Source organism: Apis mellifera, linkage group LG8 (genome assembly GCF_003254395.2).
Source record: "Apis mellifera strain DH4 linkage group LG8, Amel_HAv3.1, whole genome shotgun sequence".
NCBI classification, from domain to species: Eukaryota; Metazoa; Arthropoda; class Insecta; order Hymenoptera; family Apidae; genus Apis; species Apis mellifera.
Genome location: NC_037645.1, coordinates 4,282,797 through 4,301,962, shown reverse-complemented (window position 1 = coordinate 4,301,962; position 19,166 = coordinate 4,282,797). Strand labels below are relative to the sequence as shown.

Here is a 19,166-nt window from a genome sequence, read left to right as displayed (position 1 = left end):
TGTTTCCGCGCTCCATGGCTTTTCCACGGTCGATCGATTTCTATATTTGGATCGTATCATACGGTTTTAATGGCCGTGTTTATTTATTGTAATTGAATCGAATTGATATTGTCGAACCGTTGCAATTAGTGGGGATAAAAATTTTATATTTTTAATCCATATGATTGGACGATGGATTAAGAAATAAGAGGGAATAATATATTCGGTTTGGAAATTTACGTTGCATTAAAATAGCAATTTTATGTAAACGTGCTTTCTTCTGCATTTCAAATAATTCAACGTATTGAAAACTTTTTTTTTTGTTGAAGTTTAATTCGTTATTTTTGTTTAGTGCTATTGCTGGGATCTTAATCAGGAAGATCTGTGTCTGTTGCAATTTTAGAAATGTTTTACATAATATTCTTCGTGTTAAAATCGTTCAATTGATTGGATTAGAGAAAAATGTAGGCATAATTAAAATATACTAATCTACAATAATAATTCTGATATTATAGACGTGATGTGAAATGACAATTTTTTTTCCATTTTACTTTTTTACTTTTTTTTTTTATTTTTTCCGTTTATTCTCCATTTAGACGCGATTAAAATGCACAGGATTTTGAATCGTGACCTGGACGAGAGGATTTCCGCTAGGCAGAACTTAATCCTGCGCGAACAGGAACTGCAGAATAGTATGACGTTTCGCTCATGGATCGAGCAAAAACAAGATGATTCGAGCAAGGAATTTGGACGATAGAAAGAAAACTAAGAAATTTTCTGACTAAAGTAAACGACATATCTTGTTTAACACAGGAATTATTTGGGAAAAAAGAGAGGAAATGATCGAAAATTTGTTTTTCACCGATTAATTCGCACGATATAAAAAACTTCTTACGTTTCTTGGAAGAAATTCTCACTATACGAACGAATTGTCAAAACAAGGAAAGAGAAAAGATAATTTATATAGTTTTCTTATCATAATTACCGGTATTATTTTGAGCAAATTGCTGTCCCTTTATTAAAAAAAAAGAAAAAGTTTAAAATTCCCCGATAATTTTCCCAAAGCAGTGAGTGATGTAAAAAAATAATTACTAATTCATCGGATAATGGACTTCGATACTACTTGATAATAAAGAGAAAGACGAAGTAGAGAAAAAGTTCATTAGCAATCTTTCGTAAGAAGCAGAAGAGGCTTTTATGACCACTTAATCGTAGCGATGTTACTTTGATACTTGATGAAAATAGATAATACGAGGAGAAGAATAAATTTATTTAAATTTATCTCTCTTTTTTTTTTAAACGATTAAAGGAATATATATTTCGAAATATATATTTCTAATATTGATAGAATTATTATTTTCTAAAAGATTCTCAAACTATTCCAGTCTACTTTAGACCATTAAGGTTAATCTACAAGACCATCTACCAAGAATAGACATTAACTTAATGCTCTGTTTTTGAATAAGCATGAATTATTCTCATCGTTTGAATAATTTCATAATATACAGGATGATTTCGCATAACATTAAAAATACCGTGTGCAATGTTACAGAATCAATTGTACTTGCAAAATGTGACGGGAAAGATCTATATTTTTTACTCGAGATGCTAAGAATTCTGGCTTCGTGGATATCTTGTTGCAATGTGATGGCAGAATAGAAACGATGGTTATTTACGTGAATAAAAAGAATTAATTTTATCATAATAAGGAGGAACATCGACCACTTTTCTTCAAAGTTCCACCTTTTCAAAATTTTAATAACTTTTGAATCGAAAATTAGGAGCCAGAAGTAAGGAAAATGATTGGATAGATCAGAAGAGATTTCTAATTCCTCTCTTGAGAGAAATCTCAAGAGAGGAATGAGATCAAAGATTTTCGTTTCCTGAGAAATAATTTCTTCCAAAATGTGTGGAAAATCTGAGAAATTCGAGAAAGAAATCTTCAATTTCTACAGTGACAAAGGATTATTCAGCGTGACGGTTCCTAGTAAATCTATGATCCTCAAAGCCTTGCCTGTCGTATCCAGACATCAGAAGGGAATTTCGAGCAAGCGGAGACGGAACTGTTCGTCCCGAAACGTCTTTGAACGACAGTGCACTTTGAACTTCTTTCGAGGCAAGCTGAGAAATTCATAAGAACGCGGATTATTCGACGACAACTTGGCACTCGCCCTATATGTTTTTATTAAAGTCTAGGAACTTTTCACTCAAACTGACACCCTTTAATAAAACATTGTACACCGACTCTATGTACAGCTAACGTTTTCTTGTTAAAAAAGAAACGGGATACGACTTTCAAGTCTATTGGACTAACAGTCCAAATGAAATAATTTAAATAATTTAAAATAATAATTTAATAATTTAAACCTCCAATTTTTACAATATCCCTTTATTTATATCTTTTTTTTTTTCAAAAGATTTTCAAGTTGGATTATCACTTATGACAAGATTTCAATATTGAAGGGATTTAGAAAGATATATTAAAATATATAATTGCAATTACATACTCGACTTATAAAAATTCTCTACTTACTATTTTTTATATATAGCCACTATTGCGTGTAGATTAGAAACAAAATTCTGTTTGTCAAACATCCAAGATGAAGATTAAATGATATTAAAATTTATTCATTTTACGTACATCATTGCATTTTCGTGTAACATTTGCAAAGAATAAAAATTGCAAAATGAAGTAAAAATATATTTGTTTAAAATTCATAAAATATACACATATATTTAAACTTTAATCTTTCGAAAAAATAATCAGTCTAAAGGACAGGATAAAAACAGAATGTAGAAAGAGACTTATCGTTCACCTGTGAAGAATTTTTCGAAAGCGTCAGTTAGAAAAGAAGGAAATGAGAAAGAGAGAGAGAGAGAGAGACGAGATTAGGGGTGGTTGAACCACGTTTATGAAAACGATAAAAGCCTGAGAATTATCCGCGGCATAAGGTCGAAATATTGCGGTTTTTATTAATACCTGGTCTCTTTCACCGACTTTTCGTTCGTGATTGTCGCGTCTATGCACGAACGCGTCTGAAAACGTAATTTCGATGCGATAAACATAGCCGTTCCAACGATTGTCGCGCCATGTTTTTTTTTTTTTTTTTTCTTTTTTTTAAACCAACCACTATTGTGCGAAAGTGAGTACCACTTCTTGTTCGTGAAACGTTTCTCTACATTTCTGGATCAAACGTTGCGAACAAATGTCGTGAAAAATATATTAAGAGCGGGAAGACAATGGGGAGTGATGCGTTTGACGCTTTCCACTCGAGTGGAAAATTGATTTAGCGATAAATAGAATGTTTTATTCTCCGAACAGGTAATTATATTTATAAGGGAGGATATTTATTAAGGGGAAAAAAAGAAAAGAAAGGAACGAATTGATTTTATCCGTTTTTCAGATGTACAAATAAAAGCTTATTATTTTTTTCTCTTTACAAAAATTAAAACGAATCGTACCATTTCTTAAATGTCTAGAAAGTGAAAGATATCTGACAGTAGAAAATCAACGTGCAAAATAATTCTTCTCTCGAAATGAAAAAGAAAAAGAAAAAGATCAAAAGCGGATCGCGCAAGCTTGGTTGAACGATGAATTTAAACGATCGTATGCTTATCATTCGGCTTTTATTTTCTTGCACGATCATCGAGAAGAGAAGGAGAAAAAAAGCTCATTTACCTCGCGGCGGATTCGCTACGAAGTGATTGATCGCGTTCTGTCGCGAATCCGCCGGTCAGCTTACTCTGATCGATTTCCGAGAGGATCCGCGGTAATTTTTCTTGCGGTGTACATTCGGACGTGAAAAATTATCCCGTACTCGTTACGAAGCACGATTACTCATGATCGAGAATCCATGCTATCCAGATTGGATAAAATTAGATTTCCTTTGGAAAATGTATTATGTTGTATAATATTACACCATCTGTTACGTTACATATTAAATATTAAATATCTCATTTCTCGATTTTGCTGTAATAATACCACTGAGATATAACTGTCTTCAACTTAGTTTACTCGTGATATAACTATTTCCTATTACATCGCTCAGCATCCTAATTACTTAACACTTCCAACACTCGATCCTCTAGCTACACACTCAAACTTTTTTCTTAATCAATATAAACCAACGATCGACCATCCCCCAAAACCAACAAAGAGAAACGACTTAAAAGCTTATCAAACACTCGTTATATTCGAGATCCACGAGTATACACGAGGGATTACGCGCGAATTAAAACGACCGGCCTGTGACGATGCTCAAAGAAGGTTGCTGCCGGTAATCCATGAATCACAGGTTGGAGCCGATAATGCAAACTTAATGAAACACCCCCGCCCCCCCCCTTCCCTACGCGGACTACGGTGGATATATTCTAATGGGTGGCGACCCTATGGCCGCGTTTAGCCGAATGGGTTAAAACTGCGGGGTTGTTTGCGGTGCACTTCAATCGAATTGGCTGCCGTTTGCATAATCTCCAAGCTTACTTTACGTGTGCACAACCGCCCATTCGTCCTTATTCGGCGCAGCTTCTTTCACGTTTCTCACCGTCGCCTTTCCCTCCTTCCCTCCACCCGTCGACTCCCTTTTCCGCCGTGCACACAACCTCTTGGCGAGATACACCCCTCCTCCACCCGATGAAAACCCGTTTCGCGGTTCCCCCATTCCCCACGAGAAATGTTTACGAGCAAATGCCTCTCCCTGATTTATTCCAACCGGCTCTCTCTCGAAGACTTATCTACAAAGAAGGCATTCGATTCCCTCGTCGTGGCAAGATCGTTTCCTTACGGATCGTTCTCGCCATTTATGCGATAATTACGGAAATGGTGGGGTTGTTTTTTCCTCCCTCAATCGGTGTTCGAGTCTTGGAATTTTTCGAAATATATGTGATCGGATTATATATCGATTATATATCGAAATTTCGGATTTCTTTGAGCTTTGAAGATGAAATTTGATTAGATTAGTTTCGAAAGAGTTTAGATTTTTAATTTCAGAGTAAGTAAAAAGGGATTTGGATGTTTGTTCATTGAAATTATCGCAATTCTATTTTTGGAATCTTCATCGTTTTGAGAACGATGAAAAGAATCGAGTGATTTTTCGAAAAAATTTGACGATATAATCAAATTTGTATGTCGAAGGAAGCGTATAAGAGAAATTGCGATGTCTTGTCTAAGAAGACGTCATTACTTCCTCTCCTTAGGGAGCTCAATAACAGTAGACCGATAAATCAATCTGGTCACCTATCTACTTGATATATTGCCTGATTTACATTCACCAGATTTGCATTGAAGGTGACTAACGACGAGTACCTCAAACGTTTGCCGGGCAAAACTAACCGTGATTCGTCTGAGAAACTTTAAAAGAGCAAAGATCAAAACTTTAAGGGAACGGGGTATCATCGTCATACTTATGAATTTTAATTTTCAGAAGTTATATATCAAGTCCGGTGAATCATCCCTTCTTAGATTTTGATCACGTGGCTTTATTTACTTTCGAGAAATCGATCGAACCGTCTGGATTCGATTAGAATCCCGCGTATTTATAACGTGTTTGAGCTTATTTTTTAATCTCAAACAAACGAAAATAATCGTTGACACCATTTTTATAATAATAGAATAAGAATTTAGATTTTTGTAATTAAATGTTTCATTATATTTATTCATTGCCTTGTTTAATTACATCGAGCTTAAGATAAGATATTTTCATACAAAATTTTCATAAAAATACGAGATATACTTTGATCTAATTTAGATGATTTTTGAAAACGATTATTTCTCGCTTGTATTTTGAAAGGAAGAGGAATTTGAATAAAAAGATACCAATATATTCGTAGACGATATAATCATATTAATAAGTACATAAAGTACGTTGGTGATTTTAATATTTGTCACAATTGACACATTGAAAATTTAGTACTTAAAATGCTGCAATAAATAGAATGGCGTGCAGATATCTTAGCTGTTTTTTTATTACGCACGAGAGTACATATGTTTCGCAATAAACGTGGAAATAGATCCTAGCAACGAATTTCGATAGGAAATCAGAATCCTCGCGCTTCCGATCCAGCCCCGCTTAATCTCTTCCTTTTCCTGGGGAGGGTGGAACGCCAGCTAAGCAGTTCACATTTCAACCGATAGAAAAGAGAAATGGCGGAAACGGCCATGAATTCTAGCTCTGCTCCAGAAGATTCTACAATTCTACATTTTCAAACAAAAATTTCTCGCGATTTCCCCTCGAAAGGGGAAGCAAGCTATAAACGAATAAAATCAACAGTTTTCCGCCCGGAAAACGATTTTTGCGATTCGATATAAAAGATATTCTTTCTAATATGTGACAAACTATTAAATTTATATTAGTTTTTGTATATGGTTATATGGATTAACTTTTGCTTATCTTCATTAATCCATCAGTAGTATCGAAAATTTTATGTGATATTGAGAGATATAAAGATACATTTTAAATTCTACAATAATAAAGCAATTTTTGATAAAGCAAATTAAACGAATTAAGTAAAGCAAGGGAAATAATAATATTGGAAAGATGAAATTCATCTATCTCTATTTTTGTAATTGCATTATTTTAAGCAATTATTATTCATCGATTGTTGGAAAAACTTTAAGATAAATTATTCCTCTAGATATTATTTTTTTTATACAGACTATTAGTCATATTATTGTGAGGATTGGAAATTTTAAAAAACAAAACCATACGAGAAATATAATACAAGGAGGAGTTGACTTTTGCAAATATTGGCTCGAACAAATAGAAATGATGGAACGAAAATTGGATAAATTGATCGTCATTATTAAAGTCAAATAAATTGTAATGATATTAATTGTCTGTACAAATTTGAAGGAGCTTGCAGGCGTACATTTTATCTTAAATATTTATCTTCCATATATATATTATATATCAAATATAAAAATATTAATCATTTTCATATTTCCAATTATAATGCAGTATTAAACTCCACAATCTCCACTCTTCCTATAAAATAAAACATGGGATATCGTTCTTTCCTTCCTGTTTTTAATTATAAGTGAGGGAAAAAAACCACGATGGATTTTCTTCCTTAATTAAGCTACTAATGAGTTCAATAACGAGTTTTGAAACTTGTTTGTCAATTTCACAGCCTCTCCCTCCCTCCCCTCTTCCCGCATTAAGCCCTCTGTAAATTGATTTCGCTCTTTCGTTTCAACGTTTCGTATACACGTTACCTTCATTTCCATCGTTCGTTGTTTCCCCCTTTTTTTTTCCTTTTTTTTCCTCCCTTTTTTCATCCCCCTCCCCCTCTTCTTCCCTTTTTTTTTTACCTTTATCCGTTTTTTTTCTTTTTCACATCGCGACACGTCTCCCAAATTTATTCGCAACACGCCCTTTGTTCCTCCACGACTCGATATTGCAACGTTTCTGATATTCGGTCGCAATGGATACACGATCTCCAATTAACCACGAACGATTCGCGTATAATTGCGAAACGTTCGAGCATCGAGGCGCATTTTACTTTGATGATCCGTGACGATATCGAGAGGGGGAAGGGAGGGAGAAAGGGCTGCTTTGCATTTCTAGGTCATTAATCCTTGTTTTCGAATTCGCTTTGTCGAATGAATGCTAGAAGTTGCGTTTAATTTGAATTTGATTCGAGTGTAAAGTTTAACCGAGAGTTTATTAACTCTTGTTTTCCTCCCCTCGCAAGATTGAAAGTGATGATTACTATGGTATTCGCGAAATTGAAACGAAATGAATGGTATCGCGTAATTTATTGCGTTAAAATTATTAATATTTCACGGGAGTTGTAGGAATTTTTAGAATTTCGGATAACAACGGATATGAAGATAATTATGAAATGATGTATGAATGTGAAATAAGTAATAATAATAATAATAATAATAATAAATGAAGGAATACGAATCTAACGTGCAAATATTAATGAAAATGTAGAATGTAGATGTATACACGTGTATCGCGTTGATTCGAGCAATTGGACAAAACAATTTGGTGGAACAATGGTTAAGATAAACGGATATTCCTGGAAATGATAGGAAACAAAGTGTAAATAATTACGACAGACGATGAAACGTGTTTGTGTTTCGAAACGGGGAAATATGGATATTTATGTATTATATTATTCATAAATCGTGGTAATAAATAATAAGAGAGAAAAATAAAAGAGAAAGATTCACGTTTAATCAAATATATTATTCATCGAAAACTTGAACGAAAGATGAAAGAAGAAGAAGATGAAAGGTGAAAATTGTCTGACCTTGGAAAATTCAAGGCGAAAGCTATATTTTTTCACGATTCTTAAACAAATATTTGATCTCAAGAAATTAGAGTCAAACCGAAATCCTCATTTTTTTTCTTTTTTTCACTCGTAGCTCGAATAAACAGCCTTGGAAGTTTAGAATCAAAATAAAAGCTCTTAAATAAATATTTGATTCTTTCGAGGTACTCTAGGAGAGGTAAGACAAAATATTTGACCTTGAAAACATGAGATAAGGAAATGGAAGGGTTGCAAAGAGAAAAGTTGGAAGCTTAAATTCAAGTTATTATACTTTATTTTCTCGAGGATAACTTCTACGAGTATAAATACTAATATTTTCCTTACGAACTTCACGCAAAAGTTATAAATACTTATTTAACGTTTAATAAATCTCGTTATATTCGAATCCGATATAATTTACTTTAAATCTTTCGATTTTTAGATCAAATAAATATCCACTTTATTATAAATTCACATTATCAATTCTACACTTTGCATTTCTCACTTGGAATAAATAAATATTTATAATCTTGAAACGATAAACCACTTTATATTTCTCGTCATAAATTTCGTTCACCCATCAAATTTCACGCAAATTCCTTGAATTCCCACTTTAACTTTCATTTATAATTTCAATAAAAAAATCCCATCGTTGCCCGTTTCTTTCTTTCTTTCTTTCTTTTTTTCCCTTTTTCTTTTTTCATTTTTCATTTCTTTTTTTTTTTTTCACCGCGTGTAATAAACGTTGTTTCGAATATTGAAATTTCACCCCGTTTACACCACGTTTCCTCAAAACACTGGGAATAACCGAGTTGAAATATATTAAAAAATTCGGCCCGCTGAAATATTCATTACACGCGATTTCAATCATCCGTTCACTCTTCTCCTCCTCCTCCTTCCTCCTCCTTCCTCCCCTTCCTCCCAACGGTCGATTCGCTTGCGCATTTGCATTCGTATTTACCGTGAACCGTGAATGAAAATTACAGAAACCTCGTCCAACCGACCGAAACGGTTAAAAACGTCGATTACCGAGCTCGATGCGTGTATAAGTATCGCGACCGGTCTACGATTCTTTTTTTTTTTTTAAAAGCCTCGCTCGCAATTTTCAACTCGCGCTTTTCACGCGTCGAGAGGAGACAACAAGCGCGTCTGGGAGCCTCGTTGGTTCGAATTAGAAAAGTTCTTCTCTTTAATCGCATCGCTTCTCGTGATTATTTCGGATACGCGTTGTTCGAGATGGAATCTTTTAAAAGTTGTGCATTTTTTTTTCTATTATTATTATGAAACGTTAAAATTATCAGGATCGTGGAAATATGCGAACGAGCAAAATATTTCTTACAATATATAAAATATTGAACACGAGTAAATTTCAACCCCTTGATTCAATATCTTATTTCAGATTTTTTTTTTAAATAATATGCTATCTTCGTGATTTCAAGTGTTTCGAGGGAACAATTGGAGAACACTGTGTTGTAGAAGTTAGACAAGAGTTTGAATACATCATCTCAAAGTATCAAAAAGTTACGAAATTTGAAGAGATTTCGCGAACAGAGAAAATTGAAACGTAAAATGATAAGTTTTGACAATCCTTGAAAAATATTCGTTAATTTTACTGGATTGATATTTTACACCACTTTTTTTATCTCATTCAATATACACGAACGTACATATATATATATATATATATATATATATATATATATATATATATAATTTTGAACATTTTACAGCAATCATTGACAGGCTCGATAAACGTCATTTCAAGTGGTACTTTTTTATATCGGAAAAATTCATGAAAATAATTAAATGAAAAAAAAAAAGGAAAAAAAATACGATTGGGATCAAATGGGGTGTACGAATATGTAGAGAGATACGAAAAGCCAAGTGTCGTTCATCAAAATAACGCGATACGCGATAAAATATTGCTCTGATAGTCGAACACCCTTAATGTCGATGTTATCCCGATGGATCCTCCAAGTGTCGGAATCCATGTCAAAATTTTCACGTCAAAATTTCGCTTTGACGCATTATTTAATTAAATTCGAGCGGTGCGTGTCGACAAACGTTAATGAACTCGTTGTGAACATATATGGTTAACGCGTTGATAATTATCAATTTCTCCAACTTTGTCTCTGAAATCCGTGAAAAATAAACGTCTTTGACTGAATTTTAATTGCAAAATATTTCAATAAATATTTCACATCGAGCGATATAAATTTCGTACACGTTCAATGAATTATTATAATGTTATGATCAATATTGTTATCTTTCTGCTTTTTGGAAGTAAAATGATTGAACGATTCGCTCAGAAATCGTGAAATAATTGAAATATTTTATATTATTACGTATTTTATATTTTGTATCGATCTTTCGATTTTCGTTTTGTTCGATTATTTCATTTCATTATTGAATTTTATGAATTTATATTATTTATAACTGTAATTTTATATTCCTTGCGGAAATTATTTTATTAATTTTTCTATTAATCTCGACAGGATTAAACGACGGTATATTAATTATTATCTGATTAACGGATTATAGAATCTTGATATTTTTTTTTTCTTTTCAAAATGTCCACCTATCATCTTAAGCTATCATCATCAAACCTAACTAACAAGTTAAAAATTCAATATATCTTTATAAAAGTATCTACGTGTTATACAGACAGATTCAGGAACATCCAGCATTCACCAATTTTACATATTTCCAAACTTAACACCTTTACTTCCAATATTCCAATGAATGGTTCAAAACCATCCCCTACAGAATCTAACAGATGGCTCGCCAAATGGAAGAATCTTGTTCCCTGAATCATCCCTGTGCCTATATTCATTAATAACTCTCATCCCTTACTTACCATTCACCCTATAATAAAACGAATACCCTAACAGAAGAAGAGGCAAGGGATCAAGAAAAAAATTTTATTATTTTTCCACTTGTAACTATTAATTAAACATTATAGTATAGACGTGACTAGTAATTTTAATTTAATTTCTCTTGAGGGAAATTTTAATCTAACTTTTAATTAACCCTTTCACTCTCAATGCACAACATATATTTTAGTTATTTCGTTAAATAATTAAATTTCGAATTTCTATAAATTATATATCTTTTTAAAATTGACAAAAGAAATATGTTTCTCTAAAAATATTTAATTTATTATATTTAATTTTTAAACGAGCACGAAATATATATTCATATTATTAAATTAAATTAGGTGATTTGTAAGAATTAAGTGGTCTCGAAGTCGAAAGTCTGAACAAAAAATGCAATTCAATTTACAGAGCTGTTCGACTAGCAAGTCAGATGCGTAAACAGGAGGTGAAAATCCGTGAAAAAGTTTCAATTATCCCGGGTGAAGATTAAATTCCTAGCCGAGAATCAGAGATTAAAGCGTTAAGGAGAAACGGAAATTTACGTTCCTTGATGAATTTGTCCTTTAATTTTTCTTAACTGACGTTTATATATTTAATAGAACGAAAGAAATGCGAAGCGCTGAAATAATTTGTCTCTCAAACATCAAGGAATTTCCTAATTTACTTGAAAATATAGAAAATTTTCTATTACGTAATTTTTTTGTTCACGTTTCTAATTAAAAAATTTTGCACTGAAGAAATTGAAACTAATTCAACGAAAATTTGAAATAAAAGGAGAGAGAGAACTAAATCTTGAAATGAATTCTTGAAATTTTTTTTTTAATTTTCCTTTCAAATATCCTTCTTTGGTTAATGGAATTTTTTTCTTTAATTTGAGGGACTTTATTATAGTCTTTGGATTTATAATTTAATAAATGTAATACTTTATTGTGTAGTTGATATGAATTTGGAAGATTTGGCAGTAGTATATTTTGTGATAAAAGATATTTGCACATCATGAGTTGCAATTTTAAATATTGCTATTTAAATTAATAATTCTAGTAAGAACTGTTCCAACATTAAATTCTTTAATCATATTATGGAAATATTTTGCAAAAAGTAAAAAAAGTAATTTTATATATTTGTATTACTTTCAGATATAGAGTATGTGAATGAATTTTTTTTGTAAAAATTACTCTGTGTCATATTTTATCACAAAATTTGATGATAACTTTCCTTCAATGAAATATAAAACATTGTTCTAATTAACAATAAACTAATAAACAATTTCCAGATACTCAATAATCCCTGATTCAAATAATATAAACGCAAGAAATTTCATTCATCCAAAGCATAAATATAAAAAACTCAATCAAATCCGAGAGAAACCCCAAATTAACATTACCATTTCCATACTTTTGAATTTAAAACACAAAAGCAGCACTCTTTCTTCTAATTTCTATTCCTTAAAATCGGATTTCGATCTGAGTAGTATAAACCTATTAAATTTCATCCAAAGATACAATCCAAAATGTCGAAGAAACTTGGACCAAGTCCAAAAGTCGAAAGATATCGTGGAGCGAACGCGAAAAAGGCGGAAAGATAGAATGTTCTCTCACCTGTCCCGAACAAAGAGAAGAGCAGCAGTAGCGCGAGCCGCATTTTCGTCGGACACTTTCCCTCGCACCTGGAACACGAATCGTTTGCGATCGAAGTGGCACTCGAGCCACTCGCTCGCCTCGAGTGCTTCATCGTTCGCTCGACATCTGAGAAATGTCTCTCGGGCGTAGACCGATCGTCCCTCGAGGAAATCGCTCACTCCTCGTGTAATTTGCACCCTTGCGACTGTTAATCCGAAGAATTGGGAAGACACTTGGATAACCTCGATAGGGGACGTCTTTCAACTCAACTTGGCGAGTCTCCACCTTTCTAAATTACGGCCCCTTTCCTTTTATTTCCCCGCCTACTGGTTCTCTGGTGGTTAAGAGAAATACGAAAGAATTTTGCTCGGGATTCCTCGATCAATTCCTCCGTGTGGCTTGAACGTTTTCAATGGGCGGGGACCGCTGAGATCGTTTGGATCAAGGTGACGAAATGCTGGAGATCGTTTCTCGAACTTTCTTTCTCGAACGAACTCTTTCTTTCGTTCTTTACTTTGGACAGTTTGATTCTAGTCCAAAGATCCAAGGAATAAGATACTCGAAATTTTCTCGACGATGAAGTTTTGCGGAACGTTGAAACGAATGATTCTTTCATTAAAAAGTTGGGAAAGTGTAATAATCCCAAGATTGATATTTCATTTATACATCTTCTCGATCTGGCACGAACGAAAATGTCTTTTCGATCATCTTTTTTACGTCTTTACGCAATGGGATTTATTAATCTTCTTAAAATTTTCAGAAATTGGACAATAGTTCTTTTCCAATATCATCTCTTAAATCTTTACAGTGTAAGATGTATTAATATGTCTTCGATAAATCCAATTTAATGGAGGAAGGTGTGCTTAAAACTTTTATCACCTCATTATTATTTATTATTAATTTTCTAGAAATAAAAAAAATAGTTCACCTATTAAAAACTAAAATATTTTAAAATTTTGTTGTTTCCAATACACATAAATAATCTTGATCGAAACGAAAATTCGTGAAAATGATCGAATATTCTTCCCAACCGAATACAACTCGTGAAGACGCTGGTGGATCACTCGACAGAAGCTAGATAAAAAAAAAAAAAAGCTTGTTATATTTTAAGTGACCCACATCCTTTTTCTTATCTTCTCTCGATGGAAATTGCCAATTTTCTCTGCACTTTCGGACCGCGGAGCCCGTTCCTCCAGTATCGTGTTCTTACGAGAAGCTTTCGAGGCGTCTCCCCGGTCTCATTAACCTGCCCTTTCATCCGGATACTAGTCGCTCGTCCGATGGCGAGTTTAATCAGCAAATTCGTTGAACCAGTAAGCCGTCCGCATTTGTCTCTTTGGCTCACGACTAATTAGTATCCAGATTAATTATCCACCCAGCGGTAGTATCTTTCCTCAAAGACACAATATTCAGCATCGATGCTGAATTCCTGTCGCATCTTCGTTTGCTCCTTGCTTTGCTCTTCTAAAATATTAATCAGAAGTTAAGATACCGAATGGAAGGATAAGTGAATCGAAGATATTTTACAATATATCCGATATAAATACACTACGTACATGCGATACACTATTACTACGTATTATTTTCCTGAATCTTCCGTCGCACTATTTAACGATATCATAAAAAAACACAAACTCGTAACAACTTGCAGATAATAATCTTCAAAACTTCGCATTCGAACGCGACATAGTCACGTGTCACTTAGCTCGCACAACCACGTGACACTGTCTACGAAGTTAATTGTCGCTGCTGCCCCCTTTCTCCAAATCTCGATCGATTATTATCGATCGGCATCACTGCATCAACGCACCGCTATCCTTACTTCACACATGCACACATCCAATCACTTTTGATCTCCTAAAACCAGTGTAATTATCCTATTCCTCGATGACCAAATCGATATCCCTCAATCACCACGTAATTACACACGACAAATTAACGCTCCAATTGCCGTCGATGGTAATAAACGGAGAGAGAAGGAGAGAGAGAAATGGAGAGAGAAAAAGAGAGACCACTCACTGAAGAATCATTATTATCCAATGTGTACACAAAGGGAAATAAAGCGTGAAAAACAAGGTACGTGATGTAAATCTCGTGTCACATTGTTAACTAGGGAATGATTTCACCGCGGAATTTGATGATTTCACAGTGTCGATCGTGCGCATCGCGATACGCGTTGACAGTCGGCCGGTGGTGTATCTTTTCGGTACGAGAGTTCGTAGTTGACAGAAAGCCTTGGCGGGAGCTGCACGACGAATAAGGTGCCACTCCCACCCGCGCATGCTCCTCCACTCCGAACCTTGTGCCCTCTGCATCGCGCTTATACTTTCACTGGCCCTCTCTCTCTCTCTCTCTCTCTCTCTCCGCTTCTTACCTCGCCCTTCGCTCGCCCATTCTCGTATACGCGTCTCACTTCTCGTTCCTTGCCGGCCTCACGTTTCTTGTTTTACTTTAAACGCGTTTTCTTTCCGTTTTCAACCCTCCCTCTCGCTCTTGCCTTCGTCGATCACGGATTCTCTCCCCACCACTGTTTCGATTCAAAGGCACGTGCTTCGCCGCGCCCGGCTATTCCATAAATCAATTAATGTGAGAAATAAGTTAGAGATCGGATCCGTATTACACGTTGGAAACGTGAATGCTCGAGAGGATGATCGCGTGATACCAAGGGATCGTCGATTAGATGTCGAAAGATTTCTTTTTGGTGAGTATCGTATTCAGAGTATTGTTTGATATTAATTGAATTTTATACGTGATGATATTTGTTCATTACACTTTTAGATTTTCTTGAAATATTTTAAAACTCTTTTCTTCTATGATCCTATAATAGAATGCATAGGAATAGACTATTTTTGCTCGAAATTGAACGCAATCTAACGGATTTTCAAATCAAATCGAGATCTAATCCTAAGTAAAAGTTGAAGAATTCGAACATAAGCGTTCCAGAAGCTCGTTTTCAATTTCAAGCTCACGAAGCTCATTTGAGCTCCCTCACGTTTCGCTGGAACTCCGATAACAACGATCTCCTTGGGACAGATCGAACTGTTCTATTCAAATCGGCCGTCAACTCGGCAATTCATAGCACGTACGCTCGAGTATTGCTTCACGGATAATTGTTCCGCTCCTGACTACGCGAATCACTATCGATTGTGCACCGAGAAATTAAATATACAGGCTGGACGATTAATCAAGTCACGTAGGAGGTACGAAGTCGATAATCTGTAATAGAACGTGTATCAGATACCCGTGTAACGGCGCCCTCTATTCGGCCAACACGAATCGAATCGTCGATTATTCATAACTGGGATCGGAAAACTGCCATTATGTAAATTAAATTTTTAACGGTGTCACGATTATTCGTTTCACGACAAATTCCTTTTAATCTATCTCTTCCTCCCCCATTGTGCACTTTGCAGTCTTTTAATCGAAATTGTTCCAAACTCCAAGTTATTCCAAGACTCTGTTTTTACTCCAAACTATGTACGTACTATGTATATCGTATATCGCGAAGAAACAATAGACCTTTCCAACTTTTTCGTTTGCACGACCATTTGTCTGAAAATAGTCGAACGATCGTGAGAACAATTCCATGATTTTATTAATTTCTTTTTTTTTTATTATCATTGCAAGATCATATCAACATCGTGTATTTCGACAATTATATTATAGAGATTTTTATTATTATGAAAATGATAGTAAAGTATTTTTTTATTAATTTTAAATCTACATCAAAATAATATCTATACAAAAATTGAACAATTACTTATTCCATCTCACTGTTGCTCACTTCTTCATCCTCAACATATGCATAGTACGGTAAACTATAATATCACATAACATTGATCAACATTCTGGAAATATCTGTTTCCAATTATGTATGTTCACATTTGGATTGAATAGAATTGACAAATAATATTTATACGAGCAAATAAATGGATGAACAATCTCAAACTCGATAAGATTCGATAATTTAAATCACACAGGCTAGATAAAAGTCCTTTACTCACACTTTGATGACATGCTACTATCCTGCACCACTTTGTCCAGTTATCCAACGGCCACTGTATAAAGCTAATTGAAAAAAATTCGCTCACGCTGCAGTCTTTTGAAGGAAACAGCATTAACCAACCTTTTCCCTGGCAAAATTTCGGCAAAAAAAGAGAGAGAGAGAAAGAACCAGGGATAAAAGATGAGATGGAACAAGAAGGATAAATCTTGATCAGTTTTGAACAAGTAGGTTAAATCGTGGCGTGCGTAAGCCATTCGTAGATCTGCACGATGATTAGACTCGTTTTCAGAATTTTTAAGGATTTTCAATATTTTTGAAACGTTCGAAGATTGCTGTAAATTGCGAAGAATATTGAAGAGATTAAAACAAAAGTTTTGGTTATTGGATGAGAGATTTTACCTTAGGTAAATTTTAAGAAGATTTAGTTGATCTTTATAGTAAGCGCGTTTTTATTCTTGTAATAAATTTCAAATTACAAATATTACAATTTTTAAATTCCATTCAATTTATTGTTTACGATATATAAAAAAATTTTTGGAAATGGAATTTTCATTTTGCAAAATATATTTGATATTTTTTTCGGTCAAAAATTTTGAAAGGAGTAATTTTTCAGAAAAATCATGATAAATTTTTATGTATATTAAAATATTTATTATCCATTTCATATTTATATCATAGAAATTATTTATTTAATTTTGAGATTAAATATGTATTTTTCCATTTTAAAATATTTCAGGAATATTAATTTCCACGTGTGGTGTCCCATTTCATAATACTTTGTGAATTTATATTTTAAAAAACTATCTTTTACCCTGAATAATTATTCACTCACATCAAAGTACTTCCTTTTGAATCAGTAGAAAATCAATAGGGATGGATTTATTTTATATTATTATCAATATGCTTGTTTTTTCTTTCCCAGGATACGTGGATATCGCATTAATTCTGATTGGATTAACTGATTTAGATTAATTAAACTGCATACTGATACGTAATTTTTTGTGCAGAAGATTTAAATAACGTGTTATTGTCATGCAACAACAATCTGTCGCCGAAAAAAATATAGCTTTAGCAAAAAGATTTGCATTGATAATCGTCCTTTTTTTTTTTTTTTCAAGAGAATACATTTTCACGATAAAAATGAACATGATAAAGACGTGGGATGATAATATAATATCATATTAACGTAAGCATCATTTTTCAACTAGGACGTTGTACAATATAAAGACATAAATTACTCTTCAAAATCCACGTATGTAATTAATATTTATAAATTATATGAAAAAAAAACAATGACATAATAATATGGCAACAAAATTTAATATAACAATCATATTATCATAATTAAAACAAAAGATATTATTTTGTTTTCCGACAATCGAATAATATTTTATTTACAATATTATGAAAATATATTATCATATCATCACTTTCCAAATTAATCAACAATTTTATGCAAATAAATTCAATTAATATTTAATTCAATTTGATTAATAAATAAAATTCCTTTCCTTTCTTCGTTCGAAAAAAAGAAGAAGAAGAAAAAAGTGACTCTTTCAAACGTGTTCTCTCAAACGAGAAAAGAGAAAAACAAAATATTTAAAATATTTAAAAAAGAATAAAAGAAAGAGGAGAGAACAAACTCATGCAAAACTCGACGAGAGAAACGAGTGGCGAAGCACTCTCTTTAACGTAGAACCGAGAAGAACCGTATCCAATTTTTATTCGCTTTCTATTTCGCCACCCTCCTTTATTCATTATCCACACGCAAAACGGTTGCACCAAGGTGCGAATCGTGTAAAATAGAAAAACAATACTCCACGAGAGAGAGAGAGAAAGAGAGAGAGAGAGGGCGAATAGAATAAGCTGGCTCTACGAAAGCAGCCAACCTTCCCTTGGAATATCGATTAAACGTCGATTAATATTCATCAGCGTGGCGAATTGCGCGTGGTACGGAGAGGGGGGGGGGAGGAGAGGCCCGCGTTGAATTTAAAATCAACGATTATAAATTAAGTCGTTCTCCCTGTGCGAAGACTCTTGTATGTACGGCCTCTCGCGCATTTCACCATCGATTCGGTATCTGGTGTATCGTGTCGTGCTCTGGAGAAGGGGAGGGGGAAAAAAAAGGAGAGTGGAAAAAAAAGAGAAAGAAGAAAAAACAACAAATCGATACGATTCCGGCGGTGGAAAGCCTTTTATTTGAAGGCGTATCGGTATCGCGCGCAAACGAAATACAGGAAATTTAATAAAATCGAGTCGAGCAAATAGAACTTATTGCTGGAATTCGATTTCACGGTTTTAATTTTTTTTTTTTTTTTTGGGAACAGGAGGAGGAGGAGGAGGAGGAGGAGGAGGGAAGGGAAGGGAGGAGAGAGATCGATCTGTGGATCTCGTCTCGATGTTGATTTTAGCCCGGTTGTGTTTGAA

At 33.8% G+C, this 19,166-nt stretch overlaps 2 protein-coding genes across 2 annotated transcripts in view; one reads left to right on the top strand and one right to left on the bottom strand.

The window, feature by feature from the left end:
- Positions 1–15,300, bottom strand: part of LOC100576471 — an 82,829-nt gene extending 67,529 nt beyond the window's left edge. The window contains exons 1-2 of the mRNA XM_003249827.4: positions 14,290–15,300; positions 12,713–14,197 (exon numbers count right to left, since the gene is read on the bottom strand). Coding sequence (XP_003249875.4) covers positions 12,713–12,845 — 133 coding nt within the window. The 5' untranslated portion in view covers positions 12,846–14,197; positions 14,290–15,300. The remainder of the gene's footprint in view (positions 1–12,712; positions 14,198–14,289) is intronic.
- A 98-nt stretch (positions 15,301–15,398) lies between these two features.
- LOC724750 (ER membrane protein complex subunit 10) overlaps positions 15,399–19,166 on the top strand; it is a 76,782-nt gene continuing 73,014 nt past the window's right edge. The window contains exon 1 of the mRNA XM_026442579.1: positions 15,399–15,434. Within this exon, the coding sequence (XP_026298364.1) occupies positions 15,414–15,434 (21 nt within the window). The 5' untranslated portion in view covers positions 15,399–15,413. The remainder of the gene's footprint in view (positions 15,435–19,166) is intronic.